This window comes from Triturus cristatus, chromosome 6, assembly GCF_964204655.1.
Source record: "Triturus cristatus chromosome 6, aTriCri1.1, whole genome shotgun sequence".
In the NCBI taxonomy this organism is placed as follows: Eukaryota; Metazoa; Chordata; class Amphibia; order Caudata; family Salamandridae; genus Triturus; species Triturus cristatus.
The window spans coordinates 1,369,293,085-1,369,309,540 of record NC_140589.1 but is presented as its reverse complement, the minus strand read 5'-3'; the positions used below and the strand labels follow the sequence as shown (position 1 = coordinate 1,369,309,540).

Genomic DNA, 16,456 nt, shown 5'->3' with positions numbered 1-16,456 from the left:
TTTTTATTTCTGGGTGCTTTAATGGACCTGTTTTTCTTCTTGTTATAACTTTGGCCCCTACTTCTGATTCCTTTTTCCTTTTTTTGCGGTATTTTACCCACTACGTTTTTATTTTTTCAACAATTTTGTATCTTTATAAAGTCATAAAAAAATATTTTAACCGGAGTTATTGTTTTGGTAGTTGTTGCAGATTTTCACAGAATATACTGCTGTTTTTGAGGTACTACCGAGGGAGAGCCAGGTTTGCCTCAAAGATCCACTTTACTTTTTGGGCTCAAATGATTTGGTTGATTGCTTGATTAGTGAGGTTCATTAGCAGGATTATTTATGGTGCCGTCACGCTTTGACTCATCTTCTGCTGGTGTCATGAACTGCAGGTGCCTTTTTAGTGCCTTACAAAAATGCTTCTGATGGACAAAAAAGGCAGATGTTTGTGTGGAGTATGTTTGTCAGGAGCTGCAAGATGATAAAAAGAATGATCTCTAACATATGCATGTCTGATGAGTGAGAACAGCAAATCTAGACCTCCATATTACATATTTTGGCCTTGTGATAACTCGGTCACAGTTTGCACCAAAATTCTTGCCTACATACAACTGATTCATAAAGCTAATTTAATTTTGTTTTTTCCAGTTACAGATTTATGGTCATCGATCGACTGGGTAGTGATCTTCAGACGGTTCTTGCACAAAAAGAATTACCAAAGGAAACAATTCTGCAGATAGGCGTACATGTGGTAGGTGTGGAAAATGTACAGAAGAATTTGCTTTTAGCAACATATTTACTTAAAACTGGATGCATTTGAATTACATTTTATTTAATTGAAATCAGCCAGAAATATTAGTCTGTGGTGATCTTCTTTAAAGAGCACAGTCTTGTTGACCATGACTTCGACTGACCGCTGCCCAGTTTCCAATATGCGAACTGGACACAGGGAATGCTGACAGGGGTGAAGTGGTTGTAAGCTCCTTCGTTCTAATTTTTGTGACGTTGTGAAAGCTCACTAGGATCCCACTGCCCTGTTTGCAAATGTGCACCGGGGGCCTTCTATTATCTGTGTCCTCGTTGGGTTTTGTGAGGTAATAAAGGGAAGTGGCCTAACGCAAAATAATGCAGTGAGGATCGTCTGATGCGGTTGGGGCAGTCATGCGCCAGTTGCTGCTTTCATACAGTCCACACCACCATAAAAGAGGGTACAGGCTCACATGAGCAGGTCTGTTTCCAGAATCGATCGTAGGTGCTGTGAGGATCCCTCAGGCTGATGGATGCGTTGAAGTGGTCGGTTACCAGACTAATGACCAACAAGTCTTGGCTGCTACCACTTGTGGTTGACAAGGTGAATCACATCTACACTGTCCATGCTGCCTTCACCTCACGGCGGCCTTTACTGACGATGTGTCGGGGAATAGTATCACTAATCCAAAGGGAGGTCTCAGGCAATTGGCGAAGGCTGGCAGGTTTCCGGGTTTCTTGGATGCTGCACAGGTTTCAGATAGGGATGGCAGGCCACAGTTGGCAGGGTTTGGCGCCGGTTTCTTCTGCAGCAGGGCTTGGTTCCTGGTTCAGCAGCATGTCTTCTTCCTTGGTCTTCTTTAGGTCCATGGAATCTGCCGTTAAGGTCTTGGGGATCCACCTAAATACTGAATTTCAGGGTGTTGCTAGGGAAGATCGGTATTAGCTAATGGGTTACTTACCTTTAGTGTGAATACGCCCTCTAGTGACCACTTCCTGTGGAAAGGGGCACAACCCTAGCCCTAATTTGAGGTTTTCTCACCATCTCAAGATGGTGGTATTTCAGGAGAGGGGTTCACATTGTCTGTCCAAGGGGTTGTGCAGGCTTTTGGGGGACCCTCCTCCTCATCATCATCTAATTTCCCCGCCTTTCGTTCCACCAAAGGTGGAGCAGGAAAGGGGGCTTGGCCTCTCCCCCCACTATCTGGGGTTGGATTTCAAGGGCGGCACTGCCTTTGAAGCTTCCCGCCCGGGACGCCATCCTGTCCTGGAGGAGGTGTGAAACTACCCCGCCCAGAGCAGGTATTATTTCTGTCCTCTGAGAGCACTGGTTCTCACAGAGTGAGGTCAAAAACATGTCTGGTGGTGACAGTCTGGTGAAAACATGCCAAAGCCACCACTAGTGTTTGGTTAGGTTTCAGGGGACCCTCTAAAAGCGTCTCTTGTGTGAATGTATTGATAAATCCAACACTGGCCTCTGAGAGGATTTTTTAAGTCAAGATGTGAGCCATAAAGGAACTTGGAAACTCGTGTTGACAAGTATCCAGCCCATGTACTCTTTATGGCTTACCTGTTTACTTACATCATCACAGAATAAACTGGGCATTGTAGGGGCATATCTGATCATGCTGATATGCCCACTCATAGGATATAGTGTCCCCTGGCTTAGGGCTAAAGGCCTGCAGTAGGGGTTACTTACCTATATCATATGCAGTGCATTGGTGGCATGGCACACAGGGCTGTGTGCCATGTCGATTCTTCGGATTTTCCTGCTCCAAGACACAAGCCTGTAATGGCAGAGTGCATAGCCTTGGTGAGGGGGGGCCCCGGGGTGGCACAACCAGCGCTGCAGCCCCACAGGGCCATCTTCAGTATCCACACCCTCAACCAGTACCATTTACTGGGGACTTACAGGGTAGCTGAAGTTGTGACTATCGTGGTACAGTGGCTTGGGAAAGAGATCTGGTACTGGGGACCTGGTTAGCAGAGACCCAGTGCACTTACAGTTCGAAATCACATCAGGCAAAAAGTGGGGCTAAACAATTCAAAAATAGGCAGTTTCCTACAGTGAGTATTGGGGGTATTTAACTCTGTTGAACAGCCAATTTGAACCTTTCGCGTCATACACTGCATTACGCATTTTCACTCACACTGTTTTCGTGCTCCATTGATCTTAGGAGATCAAGCCTCTGGATCACACTAAAACATCTGTGAGCTCCTCCTAACACGTGCAAGGAGTTGCAGCTCCTTGGCTGCACTAGGTTTGCAACCAAGAGGAGATCCCAGATGATGAAGCATGCCACTTCGGTGGGTGATGGGATTCCGTCCTCTTAAATAGGACTTCCTTAGCTTGCCTCTCTTTTTCCCTGTTGTCGGGCACAATGCACTGTCTGTACTCTTATTAAGACCCGCGCATTTTGTGTTTTGACAAGGAGTTTTAAATACCAGCTTGACCTACCAGTAACACTTCACACACAGGCTCTGCAGTTTAAACAGCAACTTGCCTGTATGGCTCACTTTATTGTGTCAGTATTGGAGAACATATCTAACTGAGTCTACCATTTTCTCTGTATGTTTCACTAGATATCTAATTACTGTAATAGTATATGACTGACTCTTTTACAAAGTGTATTGGTCTCTAAATGTGTAAGTTAGTAGTTGTATCAATTAAAACTGTGAACTACACACAAAGGTTGTAGAATAGGATGGCTCAAGTAAATTTATATTCCTACTTCTCTGTGTTGCACAATCAGATGTACAATCTGTCTAGTAGTAATGAATCTATAGAGCTTACCTCACTTACTGTTGAAATGATGACTACGTCCTTGAGCACTTCATCAGATCTACAAACATTTCTGTCACTCCATTTTTAACTGTTACAAGATATCAAATATTCTAATTGTCTTACATTTAACCCACACACTTGTAACTCTGTATATTTGTATGTACACATTATCAATGTCGCCCACTATTAACTTACCAGTGAAATCAAATTGTTGATCTCCAAAGTTTAACACACTAGTACTTGATATTGCTTATCAGGAAAATTAATAAGTACCACTCTCAAAATAAAAGAACCTGTAATGGTAATCTTTCCCACTCTTTTTCCAGTGATGCTGATGTGCTTAGCAAATGATAACATTTGCTAAATTTTTTCTTTTCTTATTCCATCTCTAATTGGTCAGTTATTTTTAACCCTTTCTTAGTCTCCTGATAACAAGTCCGATCTGATAGTGTCTGTAGACGGATTTGTAACTCCATCACCATGATCAGCACCGCCCTCCTGTGGTTCTTCGCAACGGAGTCGCAAATCCATGCTGGAGTCCGTTTAAGTATTTACCATTAATCTGATATCATTTTTTTTCTATATTTTTACATTCTACTATGGTAGTGATAATGGAAATTAGTGTGTCAAAATACATTCTTAATCGAACAACTCTATTTTGAAGTTTCAAAGCACAGTTTCTGAAGCACCCTCCGTCCACACTGCTTTACTTCAGTTGCCATAGCAACCTCCTTTGCAATACTTTACTGTACCAGTTGGTCGTAAGTTCATAACACTTTCTATCATCAGCATACTAGCTGCAAGTTCAACTATAGCAGGTGCAGTTATGTGTTTGAGAATGTAAGCATCTCCAAAATAGTATTACTACTTTTTTTTATTCATCCAGAGCCAATCACAAATCTACTTACTTTACATTTTGAATCGCTACCTATTTTTAGCTACCAACATATTACGCCATCCAATGAAATATGTCCTTTTTTTCAACTAGATCCTCGCCTCCATTTTAACTACCTTTCATTTTGAAAACTACCTCATTGGGCTGCAGCCTTCTCCTGTGTACAACTGCTCTTTGCCTTTGAAATGGTTAGAGTGTGGATTGTGGATGGTCATAGTTATGTGTTTTGGGCTAGAGAGCATTGACAGGGACTTATGATTGCCTGATGTTGACATTAGTTGGATTGGTCAGAGAGGGTTAAAGTGTCACCAATTGTTTGGATTGGTTGAAAGCATTGCAGATTGCCAACATCCCAATCTCTTAATTGTGCACTGTGGTGGCAATGACCTAGGCACACTTACTGGTCTGGGACTGGAAATCCTATTGAAGGATACCTTTGGCCAATTAATGGCACTTTTTGCTTGCACTACCTTGGTGTACTCCAACATTTGCCAAAGGCAAAAATGGACGAATTCTGTCCACAGACAAAGCCAGGAAACGCGTTAATAAAACTGTTTCTGCGTTCCTCAGAGACCAAAACATGAGCTCCATCTACAACAATATACGCTTTGATATTGAGGGTATATATAGGAGTGGCAGAGTACATTGCTGAAGAGAAAGTCAACAGGTTATTCCTTGACAACTTGAAAGACTGTATCTTGTATTACATGTAGATGTAATCTACACACAGTCAACACAAAGGATCTTTTAAGAGCCTCCCTTAACTCAAACACACCAATAGTGCACATTCAATGCACAACAGCAACTTTAGTATTTATAAGCCTCTGTTGCACTATGTGCATGTGGCAATGACTCTGTGAACAGCTGTGTGAGTGTCTAATGTGATCTATGAGTGGGTGCATGAGCAGATCTGTGAGTGGGTGCATAAGAGTCTTAGTGGGTCTGTGAATTGGTGCATGGGTCTGTGAGTGGATGTGCGAGTCTGTGAGTGGGTCTATAAGTGAGTACTTGAATGTTTGAGTGGGTGTCTGAGTATCTGAGTGGGTCTCTTAGTGGGTACATGAATCTGGAGTGGGTCTGTGAATGAGAGCATGAGTGCCTGAGTGAATCTGTGTGTCTGACTGCATCTGTGAGTGGGTGCATGAGTGTCTGACTGGGTCTATAAGTGGGCCTGTGAGAGGGTGCATCAATCTCTGAGTGGGTGAGTGAATGGGTGTGTGAGTGTCTCAGTGGGTTTGTGAGTGGCTGCCTGAGCTTCTCAGTGGGTGATTGAGTGCATGAGTGGATCTGTGAGTGCATGTATGAGTCTCTGAGTGGGTCTCTGAGTGGGTACATGAGTCTCAGTTAGTCTCTGGGTGCATTAGTGTCTGAATGAGTCTGTGAGTGGGTGCTGTATTGCTTGAGTGGGTCTGTAAATGGGTGCATCAGTCTCTGACTGGATATGTGACTTGGTGCATGAGTGTCTGACTGGATCTGTGAGTGTGTGTGTGAGTCTGAGTGGGCATGTGAGTGGGTGCATGAGTATGTGAGTGAGACAGTGAGTAGGTGCAGGAGTTTCTGAGTAGGTGTGTGAGTGTCTGAGTGAATCTATGAGTGAGTGCGTGAGCCAAGTGGGTCTGTGAGTGGATGCGTTAGTGTTTGAGTTGATCTCTATATGGGTGCATTATTCCGAGTAGGTATGTGACTGGGTGCATGAATGTCTGAGCTGGTCAGTGAGTGGGTGCATGAGACTCTGAGTGGATCTGTCAGTGTATATGTGAGTGTCTGTCAGCCTGTGAGTGGGTGCGCCAGCCACTGAGTGAGTGGAGTGCGTAAGTGTCTCAGTGGGTTTGTAAGTGGCTGCGTGTGCCTCTCAGTGAGTGAGTGCATGCATGTCTCAGTGAGTCTGTGAGTGCATGCATGAGTCACTGAGTAGATCTGTGAGTGGATTTGTGAGTGTCTGGCTGTGTCTGTGATTGGTTGTGTGTCTGAGTGGGTCTCTGAGTGGTTGCATGTGTCTGAGTGGGTGCACAATTCTCTGAGTGGGTCTATGGCTGGGTGCATGAGTGACTTAGTGGATCTGTGAGTGGGGACATGAGTGTCTGAGTGGGTCTGTGAGTGGGTGCGTAACTGAGTGGGTCTGCGACTGGGTGAACAAGTGTGAGTGAGTCTGTGAGTGGTTGTGTAAGTGTCTGAGTGGGTCTGTGACTGGGTGTATGGGTGGCTCAGTGGGTCTGCAACGGAGTTTGACTGTCTGGGTCTGGGAATGAGCGCATGTGCATCTGAGTGAGACGGTGAGTGGGTGCATGAGTCTCTGCATGCATTAATGTCTGAATGGTTCTATGAGTGGGTGAATGAGTGGCTGTGGGTGCAGGAGTATGTAAGTGAGATAGTGAATGGGTGCAATAGTTTGAGTGGGTCTGCGAGTGGGCGCAAAAGTACCTGAGTGGGTGTATAAATAGCTGAGTGGCTGAATAGGTGCCTAAGTGGATCTCTCAGTGGGTGTCTAAGTGTCTGTAAGGGTCTATCAGTGTGTGTATTAGTGTGTGAGTGAGTGTGAATATAAATATATATATATATATATATTTTTTTTTTTCACTGAAAAAACCATAGGTTTCACACATGTTCTAGTTAGCTGGACATTTCCCTCGTAAAAAACCAATGAAATTCCCCCGTTATAGTTAGTGCAGGCAACTATAACTCACGCGACCGCAATCCTCTGCTGATGATGTCAAATATTACATCACTGATGACATATGTGTCTTTATGAAAAAATATTTGTAATATATGTATAGCTAAAGATACAGTATTAGCATCAACAGAGGATTGATGTGCGAGTCTGTGAGTGGGTCTATAAGTGAGTACTTGAATGTTTGAGTGGGTGTCTGAGTATCTGAGTGGGTCTCTTAGTGGGTGCATGAATCTGGAGTGGGTCTGTGAATGAGAGCATGAGTGCCTGAGTGAATCTGTGTGTCTGACTGCATCTGTGAGTGGGTGCATGAGTGTCTGACTGGGTCTATAAGTGGGCCTGTGAGAGGGTGCATCAATCTCTGAGTGGGTGAGTGAATGGGTGTGTGAGTGTCTCAGTGGGTTTGTGAGTGGCTGCCTGAGCTTCTCAGTGGGTGATTGAGTGCATGAGTGGATCTGTGAGTGCATGTATGAGTCTCTGAGTGGGTCTCTGAGTGGGTACATGAGTCTCAGTTAGTCTATGGGTGCATTAGTGTCTGAATGAGTCTGTGAGTGGGTGCTGTATTGCTTGAGTGGGTCTGTAAATGGGTGCATCAGTCTCTGACTGGATATGTGACTTGGTGCATGAGTGTCTGACTGGATCTGTGAGTGTGTGCGTGAGTCTGAGTGGGCATGTGAGTGGGTGCATGAGTATGTGAGTGAGACAGTGAGTAGGTGCAGGAGTTTCTGAGTAGGTGTGTGAGTGTCTGAATGAATCTGAGTGAGTGCGTGAGCCAAGTGGGTCTGTGAGTGGATGCGTTAGTGTTTGAGTTGATCTCTATATGGGTGCATTATTCCGAGTAGGTATGTGACTGGGTGCATGAGTGTCTGAGCTGGTCAGTGAGTGGGTGCATGAGACTCTGAGTGGATCTGTCAGTGTATATGTGAGTGTCTGTCAGCCTGTGAGTGAGTGGAGTGCGTAAGTGTCTCAGTGGGTTTGTAAGTGGCTGCGTGTGCCTCTCAGTGAGTGAGTGCATGCATGTCTCAGTGAGTCTGTGAGTGCATGCATGAGTCACTGAGTAGATCTGTGAGTGGATTTGTGAGTGTCTGGCTGTGTCTGTGATTGGTTGTGTGTCTGAGTGGGTCTCTGAGTGGTTGCATGTGTCTGAGTGGGTGCACAATTCTCTGAGTGGGTCTATGGCTGGGTGCATGAGTGTCTGAGTGGGTCTGTGAGTGGGTGCGTAACTGAGTGGGTCTGCGACTGGGTGAACGAGTGTCTGAGTGAGTCTGTGAGTGGTTGTGTAAGTGTCTGAGTGGGTCTGTGACTGGGTGTATGGGTGGCTCAGTGGGTCTGCAACGGAGTTTGACTGTCTGGGTCTGGGAATGAGCGCATGTGCATCTGAGTGAGACGGTGAGTGGGTGCATGAGTCTCTGCATGCATTAATGTCTGAATGGTTCTATGAGTGGGTGAATGAGTGTCTGTGGGTGCAGGAGTATGTAAGTGAGATAGTGAATGGGTGCAATAGTTTGAGTGGGTCTGCGAGTGGGCGCAAAAGTACCTGAGTGGGTGTATAAATAGCTGAGTGGCTGAATAGGTGCCTAAGTGGATCTCTCAGTGGGTGTCTGTGTCTGTAAGGGTCTATCAGTGTGTGTATTAGTGTGTGAGTGAGTGTGAATATAAATATATATATATATATATATATATATATATATATATATATATTTTTTCACTGAAAAAACCATAGGTTTCACACATGTTATAGTTAGCTGGACATTTCACTCGTAAAAAACCAATGAAATTCCCCCGTTATAGTTAGTGCAGGCAACTATAACTCACGCGACCGCAATCCTCTGCTGATGATGTCAAATATTACATCACTGATGACATATGTGTCTTTATGAAAAAATATTTGTAATATATGTATAGCTAAAGATACAGTATTGGCATCAACAGAGGATTGCGGTCGCGTGAGTTATAGTTGCCTGCACTAACTATAACGGGGGAATTTCATTGTTTTTTTACGAGTGAAATGTCCAGCTAACTATAACATGTGTGAAACCTATGGTTTTTTCAGTGAATTTGCAAGGTTTTTTAAATGCTAATTCCTAACTATAACGTGTGTGAAACCTATGGTTTTTTCAGTGAATTTGTACGGTTTTTTAAATGCAAATTTTTTTTTGAGATTTTTGGTAAACCTATGTATAAAATAATATATGTACTATATCCTGCATTATGGAATGGTTATTTTTTTTTTTATGCATTTTTTTCCGTGCGCGTACGGTAAGCTGACGCTACGCGCTTCGTACGTCATAAGTACGGTGCGCTTACGTGATACGATGCGCGTACGGTAAGCTGACGCTACGCGCTCCGTACGTCATAAGTACAGTGCGCTTACGTGATACGTACGTGACGTACGTGTACACGTCGCGCGGAAGCAATGTCGCGGTTACGCAGGGGCATGTAATGCGCATGCGCGAGTGCATCTTACGTACGCGCTCCGTAAGCGCTCCGTAAGCGTCACGTTTGCGCATGCGTACTTGTTTACGAGCGCGTACCGTAAGCTTACGGAGCGCGCACGGTAGGTCATGTGATCCACAAAGAACACTTTTCATTGGTTGAAACTACTTTCAGTTCCAGAAACTTCCCACACCACACCCATTCCCCTCATTACTGCTTGAGATCCCCTAGGAGAAGGAGCTGAATTGACATTGAGATACAATGGCAGAGCAGCAGACCTTCTGAGAGTGAGCCTAACAGCACCATCATCAGACAGAGAAGGAGGAAACAAAAGGATTCTTTTGTGTGGGAGTATTTTACTTTTCCAGAGGGGCAGAAAAAGGTCAATGCTCCATTGGTCACTTGCACACTTTGTGACCGTGTTTTATCTAGAGGAGATCCAAGGAAGAAGTATTCCTTTGGAAATCACTCTATGATGAGACACCTTAGGGATAAACATCCCAGGACCTTTGCTCGACATACTGAAGAAAACTCTTCAGTAAGTCACCGGAGCCCAACCTCAGAAGCTCAGCCGAGTACATCATCGGCAGCTCAGCTGAGCCCTTCCTCTGAGGTGGGAGCATCACCTTCTTCTGCTCCTCTGGACATTAACCCTCGATTTCGGAGGGTTTCAATGAGGTGTACAACGTGTTGTGGTCTTATTGTTTTTGGGGAGACCAGTGTTTCCCTTATTAACAATAAGATAGACCAGCACGTTTGTAGACGCTCATAATATTCCCATTCTTTCTTTCCTCCATCCCTGTATTAACCCAACGGCTCTTTTAAGAGCCAACCTTACCTCACAATTTTTTTTATTTTTTTTTAAGCTTTCCTTTTTGAACATTTTTTTTTGCCGTGCGCGTACGGTACGCGTAATAGTTACGCGAAGTTCGTGGAATTTTTGCTCGCGGAATTTCTCCGTTTACGCCGCGCGCGTACGCTACGCGCATTCGCCGATTTTTCGAAAAAAAATTAAAATACATTTTTGCCCTTGGGGGTCCTTCTGGGACCCCCTGACCAAGGCTAGGGGGTCAGGAACTGTCCAGCCTGCCCCCTTTTCACGTTATCCACCTTTGTTTTTCACCCCCTCAGACTGCGAGAGACAAAATGGCGGCCGACACTTCCTGGTTTCGACCGATTCGAATGTTTACTGAGATCTAACAACCAATCAGAATCGCGCTCGTGCATGGCGGCGTGCGCGTACGGTAAGCTTACGGTACGCGCTCGGAGCGCGCCTATAGATATATATATTGATTTTAAATGCTATTTTCTCAGAAAATACTGAACAGATTTACACGAGACCTTCAAAAGGCACATCCCTGACCTGACGGCTACCTCTCTGCCAAATTTCAAGTAATTCTGTTCAGCCGTTTGGGCTGTAGCTCGGACTAAAGGTCCTATGGAAAAATGCATGGGGAAAACGCGTTTTGGGACCCCCCCTTTTTCTCAGCCCCCGCTTGACGTATCCCCCCGAGACTTTCAGGGTAGGAGCGGAGCGCTTCACCTATTTTGAGAATTTCGCAAGGATTCGTCAATCGGCGCCAAAGTTATTCCAAATAGAATGTTGCAGATTTCCTATGGAAACACGGTCCTAACTATAACTATCTACTGGCGAGCGCCAGTAGATAATATATATATATACTTTTTTTTTTTTCCGACAAGGTTGGCTGCGCCATTGCAACGTTGCATGGGGAGCTGTGCAGGGTGTCACCACAGAGTTGAGACTCCCAGCACGTGGAAAATAAATGAATGGTACTTATAAGCCATAAGGAGTCCCTCCTCACAGACCCCTGTACTACCCCCAGGGAGTCAGGGTACCTCTACCCTGCCCCCTTCTACTACATTTTTTTTTTTTTTACTGCAGGGGACTGTTTCCTGATGTCTAACATGGCGGCTGCAACTTTTTACTCTGGTTGCTGCCAGCCAATCAAGACATTGCTTTTGGCGTGGATTAGCGCTGCATCACAAAGGAGTCGCGGAGCCTCTGTGTCCCTAGATATACAAATTTGTTTTTATTTTAATATCTCAAAAACTGTTAAACAGATTTACGCCAATTCACAAAAAGGTCGCTTTCTGGACCAACAGCTACCTTTTTGCCAAATTTAGTGTGATTCCATTCAGCAGTTAGGGCTGTAGTCATTGCTAAAATGTCTAAGGGAATTATTATTGGAAATGAATCTTTTTTGATCCCTCCTTCTGTGGGCTCCTGCGTAACGGATCGCCCTGAAATTTTCCATGCACAAGACTCAACTTCATACTTCTTTTTTTAAAGAAAATGTTGTGAAAATTCGTCAAACGGTGCCAAAGATTACAGAGTTGTTTAACCATTACTTAAATCCATGCAGTTCAATAATTTCACAAGAACTAGGCCTTGTGAGTATGGCCCAAATGCTGTCTTCCTTATAGTAATTCTAGAATTAAATCAATGAGGAATAAATGACTGTTTTTTCTTATTAGTAAAGCTTTACTTCTGTAATAAACCTTTGCACTGTAACCCTTTCTGCTCTGGTTCGTTTAAATAATTTAGTTTACAAGTACTGTGCAAGAAAATTAGCATGGCATAATCCGCAGATGCATGGAGTGTGATTGCCTAATTATTGATATTGCTGATTGAGGGACGGGAACTCATAACCTACTCGATAATTTGCCTCTAATGATCTCATTTTGCCACAAATAACAGAATAATTAGTTCCTGGTGACATCCTAGATTTCCCACAAAAGGTGTATTAGAAACCCATCTCTTTTTATATTGTTTGATTCAACTTTTGTAAATGTGTTTCTGTTAATATGCTCAAGAACTCGGTAACATAGAAACACTGCTTGAGATACTGAGTACGGAATGTTAAATTGCAGTTTCTATATGATGATGGTACAGAGAGTATCTCGGGACTATACCAGTCGAAAATAGTCTGAGAAACAGTGAGGAGGACATTATGTTTAAGAGAAACTGAAAAGGAGGTTACAGTGGAGGACGGGCGGCAATACCAAAGAAGTCCAAAGAGTTGAGGAGTTGGCCTAACGGCTAGGGCGGTCGACCTCGAATCTGGGGAACTGGGTTCAAGTCTCGCCAATGATGCTGAACATCCTGTGATTCTGGGCAAATCACTTAATCTCCCCGTGCCTAACAAAAATGAATGTGTGTCCTCATGTAATGCAACTGGTGCTATGTAAAGCGCTCTGATACCCAATTCGGGTCAAGTTCGTGCTATATAAAACTCAGCAAAAAAAAAAGTTGTCCGCTGCCTGGGAGCCTGCTAAGAAAATCACTTCAGGTGTTACAAAGATGGACAGGACATGTAGCTCAACTGCATAATTTAGGGAAAGTAATGAAATAAGGACGAAACACAGTTTTGCCTACTGGCTAGGAGCCAAGCCATGTATGTATACTAGCACCAGAACGAGAAATCTGAGAGGGAAATTTGAAAATTTGCTAGAGAGAAGTATGAAAGCAGGGTTGGGGGTCAGGACGTGAGAGAACCAAACTCAGAATTTGGATATCAGTGTGCCTGGATAAAAGCAATGTATGGTTAATGATGTAAAGATGTTGTTTTGCAGACGACAGGAAGATGAGAGAGAGGACTAGAAAGCTGGTAAGGAAAGAGGGTGACATTCAGAAAAGAGGAGACTTTCTGCAGTTGAAAAGTACTGGTGTAATTTTCACTTGTAAGTTGTAGAGTTGTCATCAGATGGAAGCAAGCAGGATTCAACCAACACAGCCTCCTGTGCTTACCAATTAGATGTGTCCCGAACTCCCCTGAATTCCTGGCTGCAGTAAGTGCTTTGTAAATGCAGAGACCCCTCTGTTGTTGCTGCATAATAGGACAGATTAAGGGCTCATTTTTCATCAAAGCAGCGCGATTGTGAGGAGTTTACGGTTCAATGTTTGCTCATGAAATTTGCTAGGCTGTAAACATCAACTCTCCCTTTATTATTTTGTAGCTGGAGGTCCTGGAATACATGCATGAAAATGAATATGTACATGCGGATATTAAAGCAGCAAATCTAATGCTGGGCTTCAGGAATCCAGATGAGGTAACACTTTCAAATATGTGTCCTCTGCCAACCGCGCCATCTCTATTTTTTAATACAGTGTTTATCGTTTTAATAGGAGCATAAGTTATTTGGTTATCATATTCATGAATACCATGGTAGGTCTGAACGGCAGGATGTTGCACGGATGCTTATTTTTGTCGCATGGGATCCAGCACCGCGTGATTGGCTCTGGTGATCGCGTGGACCATGTCATCTTTATTACATAGTGTTCAAGTTTTATTATTATTCTTGCTATAATGCTGGCATAATGGATTAACTTCACAATCGTAGGTGTCTCTTCTTCGAATGTAGACTTTTCTGGATGTGTATCGGTTAATATAACAGTTTCATTGCATATCCGATCAATAAAATACTAGTTTTTTTTGTCTAAGTGTTGAAATGTGTTTATTTGGTAATAACGCAGTCTTCATGTTTGCCTATTACTAAGTCGCAGGGTGAAGTGTTGTAAAAAACAAAAACATGGTATCCGGTGACAAAAGGTCAACCAACATATGGTTTTAGATGGAGGAAAACAGTTAGTCAGTGTGAAACCTGTGCTATGGTCCTGTCATGTCATCCCGAGCTTGGTGGTTGCAAACCACTCAACTATAGGCTTGTAGGGACCATACGGTGCAAAAGGAATAACATACACATTTACCCATTATGTATTTTCATAATTTTTCTTTAAAGTCATACCTAGAAACAGCTGTACCTGTCTTGTCTGTCTGATGGGAAATTAAATATATATACATACCTGTATATACACCGGGTCTTTGGGTCAGCCCTATTAATTTATTGGTCTGTTCAGGTGTCATTCACATTTTGCTTCTGCCTACAACAGCATACAGCATGAGGCACTGGGGTAGCCTACTTGTGCCATTGGCTCTCTGACGCTTTAATTGACAGCTTTTTCCTGGATTACCTGTCCACATCACCTAGAAACAAGTGCGCTTCAGAGCCAGGACGGGTGTAGCGCAATTTTACTTTCCAAATACACTTTTCATTCAACTCATTATATTTTTTAAATGTATTTTGTAGTCATCTTTGTGTGTTTAAACTGTGTGTTGAGGTTACATTAGTTCAAAGCCAATAGTTATTTTATTTGCATCAATAAGGATCGTAGTGTGGTGTAGAGTACAACTAAAAAGGGTTTCTCTACATGTTCTAAGAACACCTGATTAGCAGGAAACACCTTTACTGTTAAAATTATGCCTACACCTGTCTGGTAGGGAACACCTGTACCGTTATACCGTTAAAACTATTTGCAGCCGTTATTTTCTTTTTTTTTTATTATTAAATTTCTCAGTGCAACCATGTGGCCACTACATTTAGGTATGCACATTTATTTTTTGTTCTTCATATTTTTGTTACAACAAACAAATGATGGACGGAATGCTGACAATGCAGACATTCTCCCCCAGTCAAGAGATCTGGGTTAAATCCATCGTTCTTTTGCCCACTACACCACCCCAGTTTAGACATGGCCATATGCAAATCAGTCTTGACCCTGTGCCTCAAGGGAACAGTCCAGCCCGAACTGCCAAGCCATGTCTTCCCTGGACCGGAATCAAGCATCCTAGGACCGGTTTCTGGCTATCAGTCGTCATCAGCCAAGATAGCTTGACTCCAGTGGCGTAGTGAGCACGGGTCCCACGTCTGGGAATACCCATCCCACTTAGGGCGAAAAGCGTTACAACAAACAAATGATGGACGGAATGCTGACAATACAGACATTCTCCCCCAGTCAAGAGATCTGGGTTAAATCCATCGTTCTTTTGCCCACTACACCACCCCAGTTTAGACATGGCCATATGCAAATCAGTCTTGACCCTGTGCCTCATGGGAACAGTCCAGCCCGAACTGCCAAGCCATGTCTTCCCTGGACCGGAATCAAGCATCCTAGGACCGGTTTCTGGCTATCAGTCGTCATCAGCCAGGATAGCTTGACTCCAGTGGCGTAGTGAGCACGGGTCCCACGTCTGGGAATACCCATCCCACTTAGGGCTAAAAGCGTTACAACAAACCAATGATGGACGGAATGCTGACAATGCAGACATTCTCCCCCAGTCAAGAGATCTGGGTTAAATCCATCGTTCTTTTGCCCACTACACCACCCCAGTTTAGACATGGCCATATGCAAATCAGTCTTGACCCTGTGCCTCATGGGAACAGTCCAGCCCGAACTGCCAAGCCATGTCTTCCCTGGACCGGAATCAAGCATCCTAGGACCGGTTTCTGGCTATCAGTCGTCATCAGCCAGGATAGCTTGACTCCAGTGGCGTAGTGAGCACGGGTCCCACGTCTGGGAATACCCATCCCACTTAGGGCGAAAAGCGTTACAACAAACAAATGATGGACGGAATGCTGACAATGCAGACATTCTCCCCCAGTCAAGAGATCTGGGTTAAATCCATCGTTCTTTTGCCCACTACACCACCCCAGTTTAGACATGGCCATATGCAAATCAGTCTTGACCCTGTGCCTCATGGGAACAGTCCAGTCCGAACTGCCAAGCCATGTCTTCCCTGGACCAGAATCAAGCATCCTAGGACCGGTTTCTGGCTATCAGTCGTCATCAGCCAGGATAGCTTGACTCCAGTGGCGTAGTGAGCACGGGTCCCACGTCTGGGAATACGCATCCCACTTAGGGCGAAAAGCGTTACAACAAACAAATGATGGACGGAATGCTGACAATGCAGACATTCTCCCCCAGTCAAGAGATCTGGGTTAAATCCATCGTTCTTTTGCCCACTACACCACCCCAGTTTAGACATGGCCATATGCAAATCAGTCTTGACCCTGTGCCTCATGGGAACAGTCCAGCCCGAACTGCCAAGCCATGTCTTCCCTGGACCGGAATCAAGCATCC

At 44.2% G+C, this 16,456-nt stretch overlaps 1 protein-coding gene across 1 annotated transcript in view; it reads left to right on the top strand.

The window, feature by feature from the left end:
• VRK2 (VRK serine/threonine kinase 2) overlaps positions 1-16,456 on the top strand; it is a 370,448-nt gene that overhangs the window by 123,719 nt on the left and 230,273 nt on the right. Inside the window, exons 6-7 of the mRNA XM_085612369.1 lie at positions 634-736; positions 13,495-13,587. Coding sequence (XP_085468495.1) covers positions 634-736; positions 13,495-13,587 — 196 coding nt within the window. The remainder of the gene's footprint in view (positions 1-633; positions 737-13,494; positions 13,588-16,456) is intronic.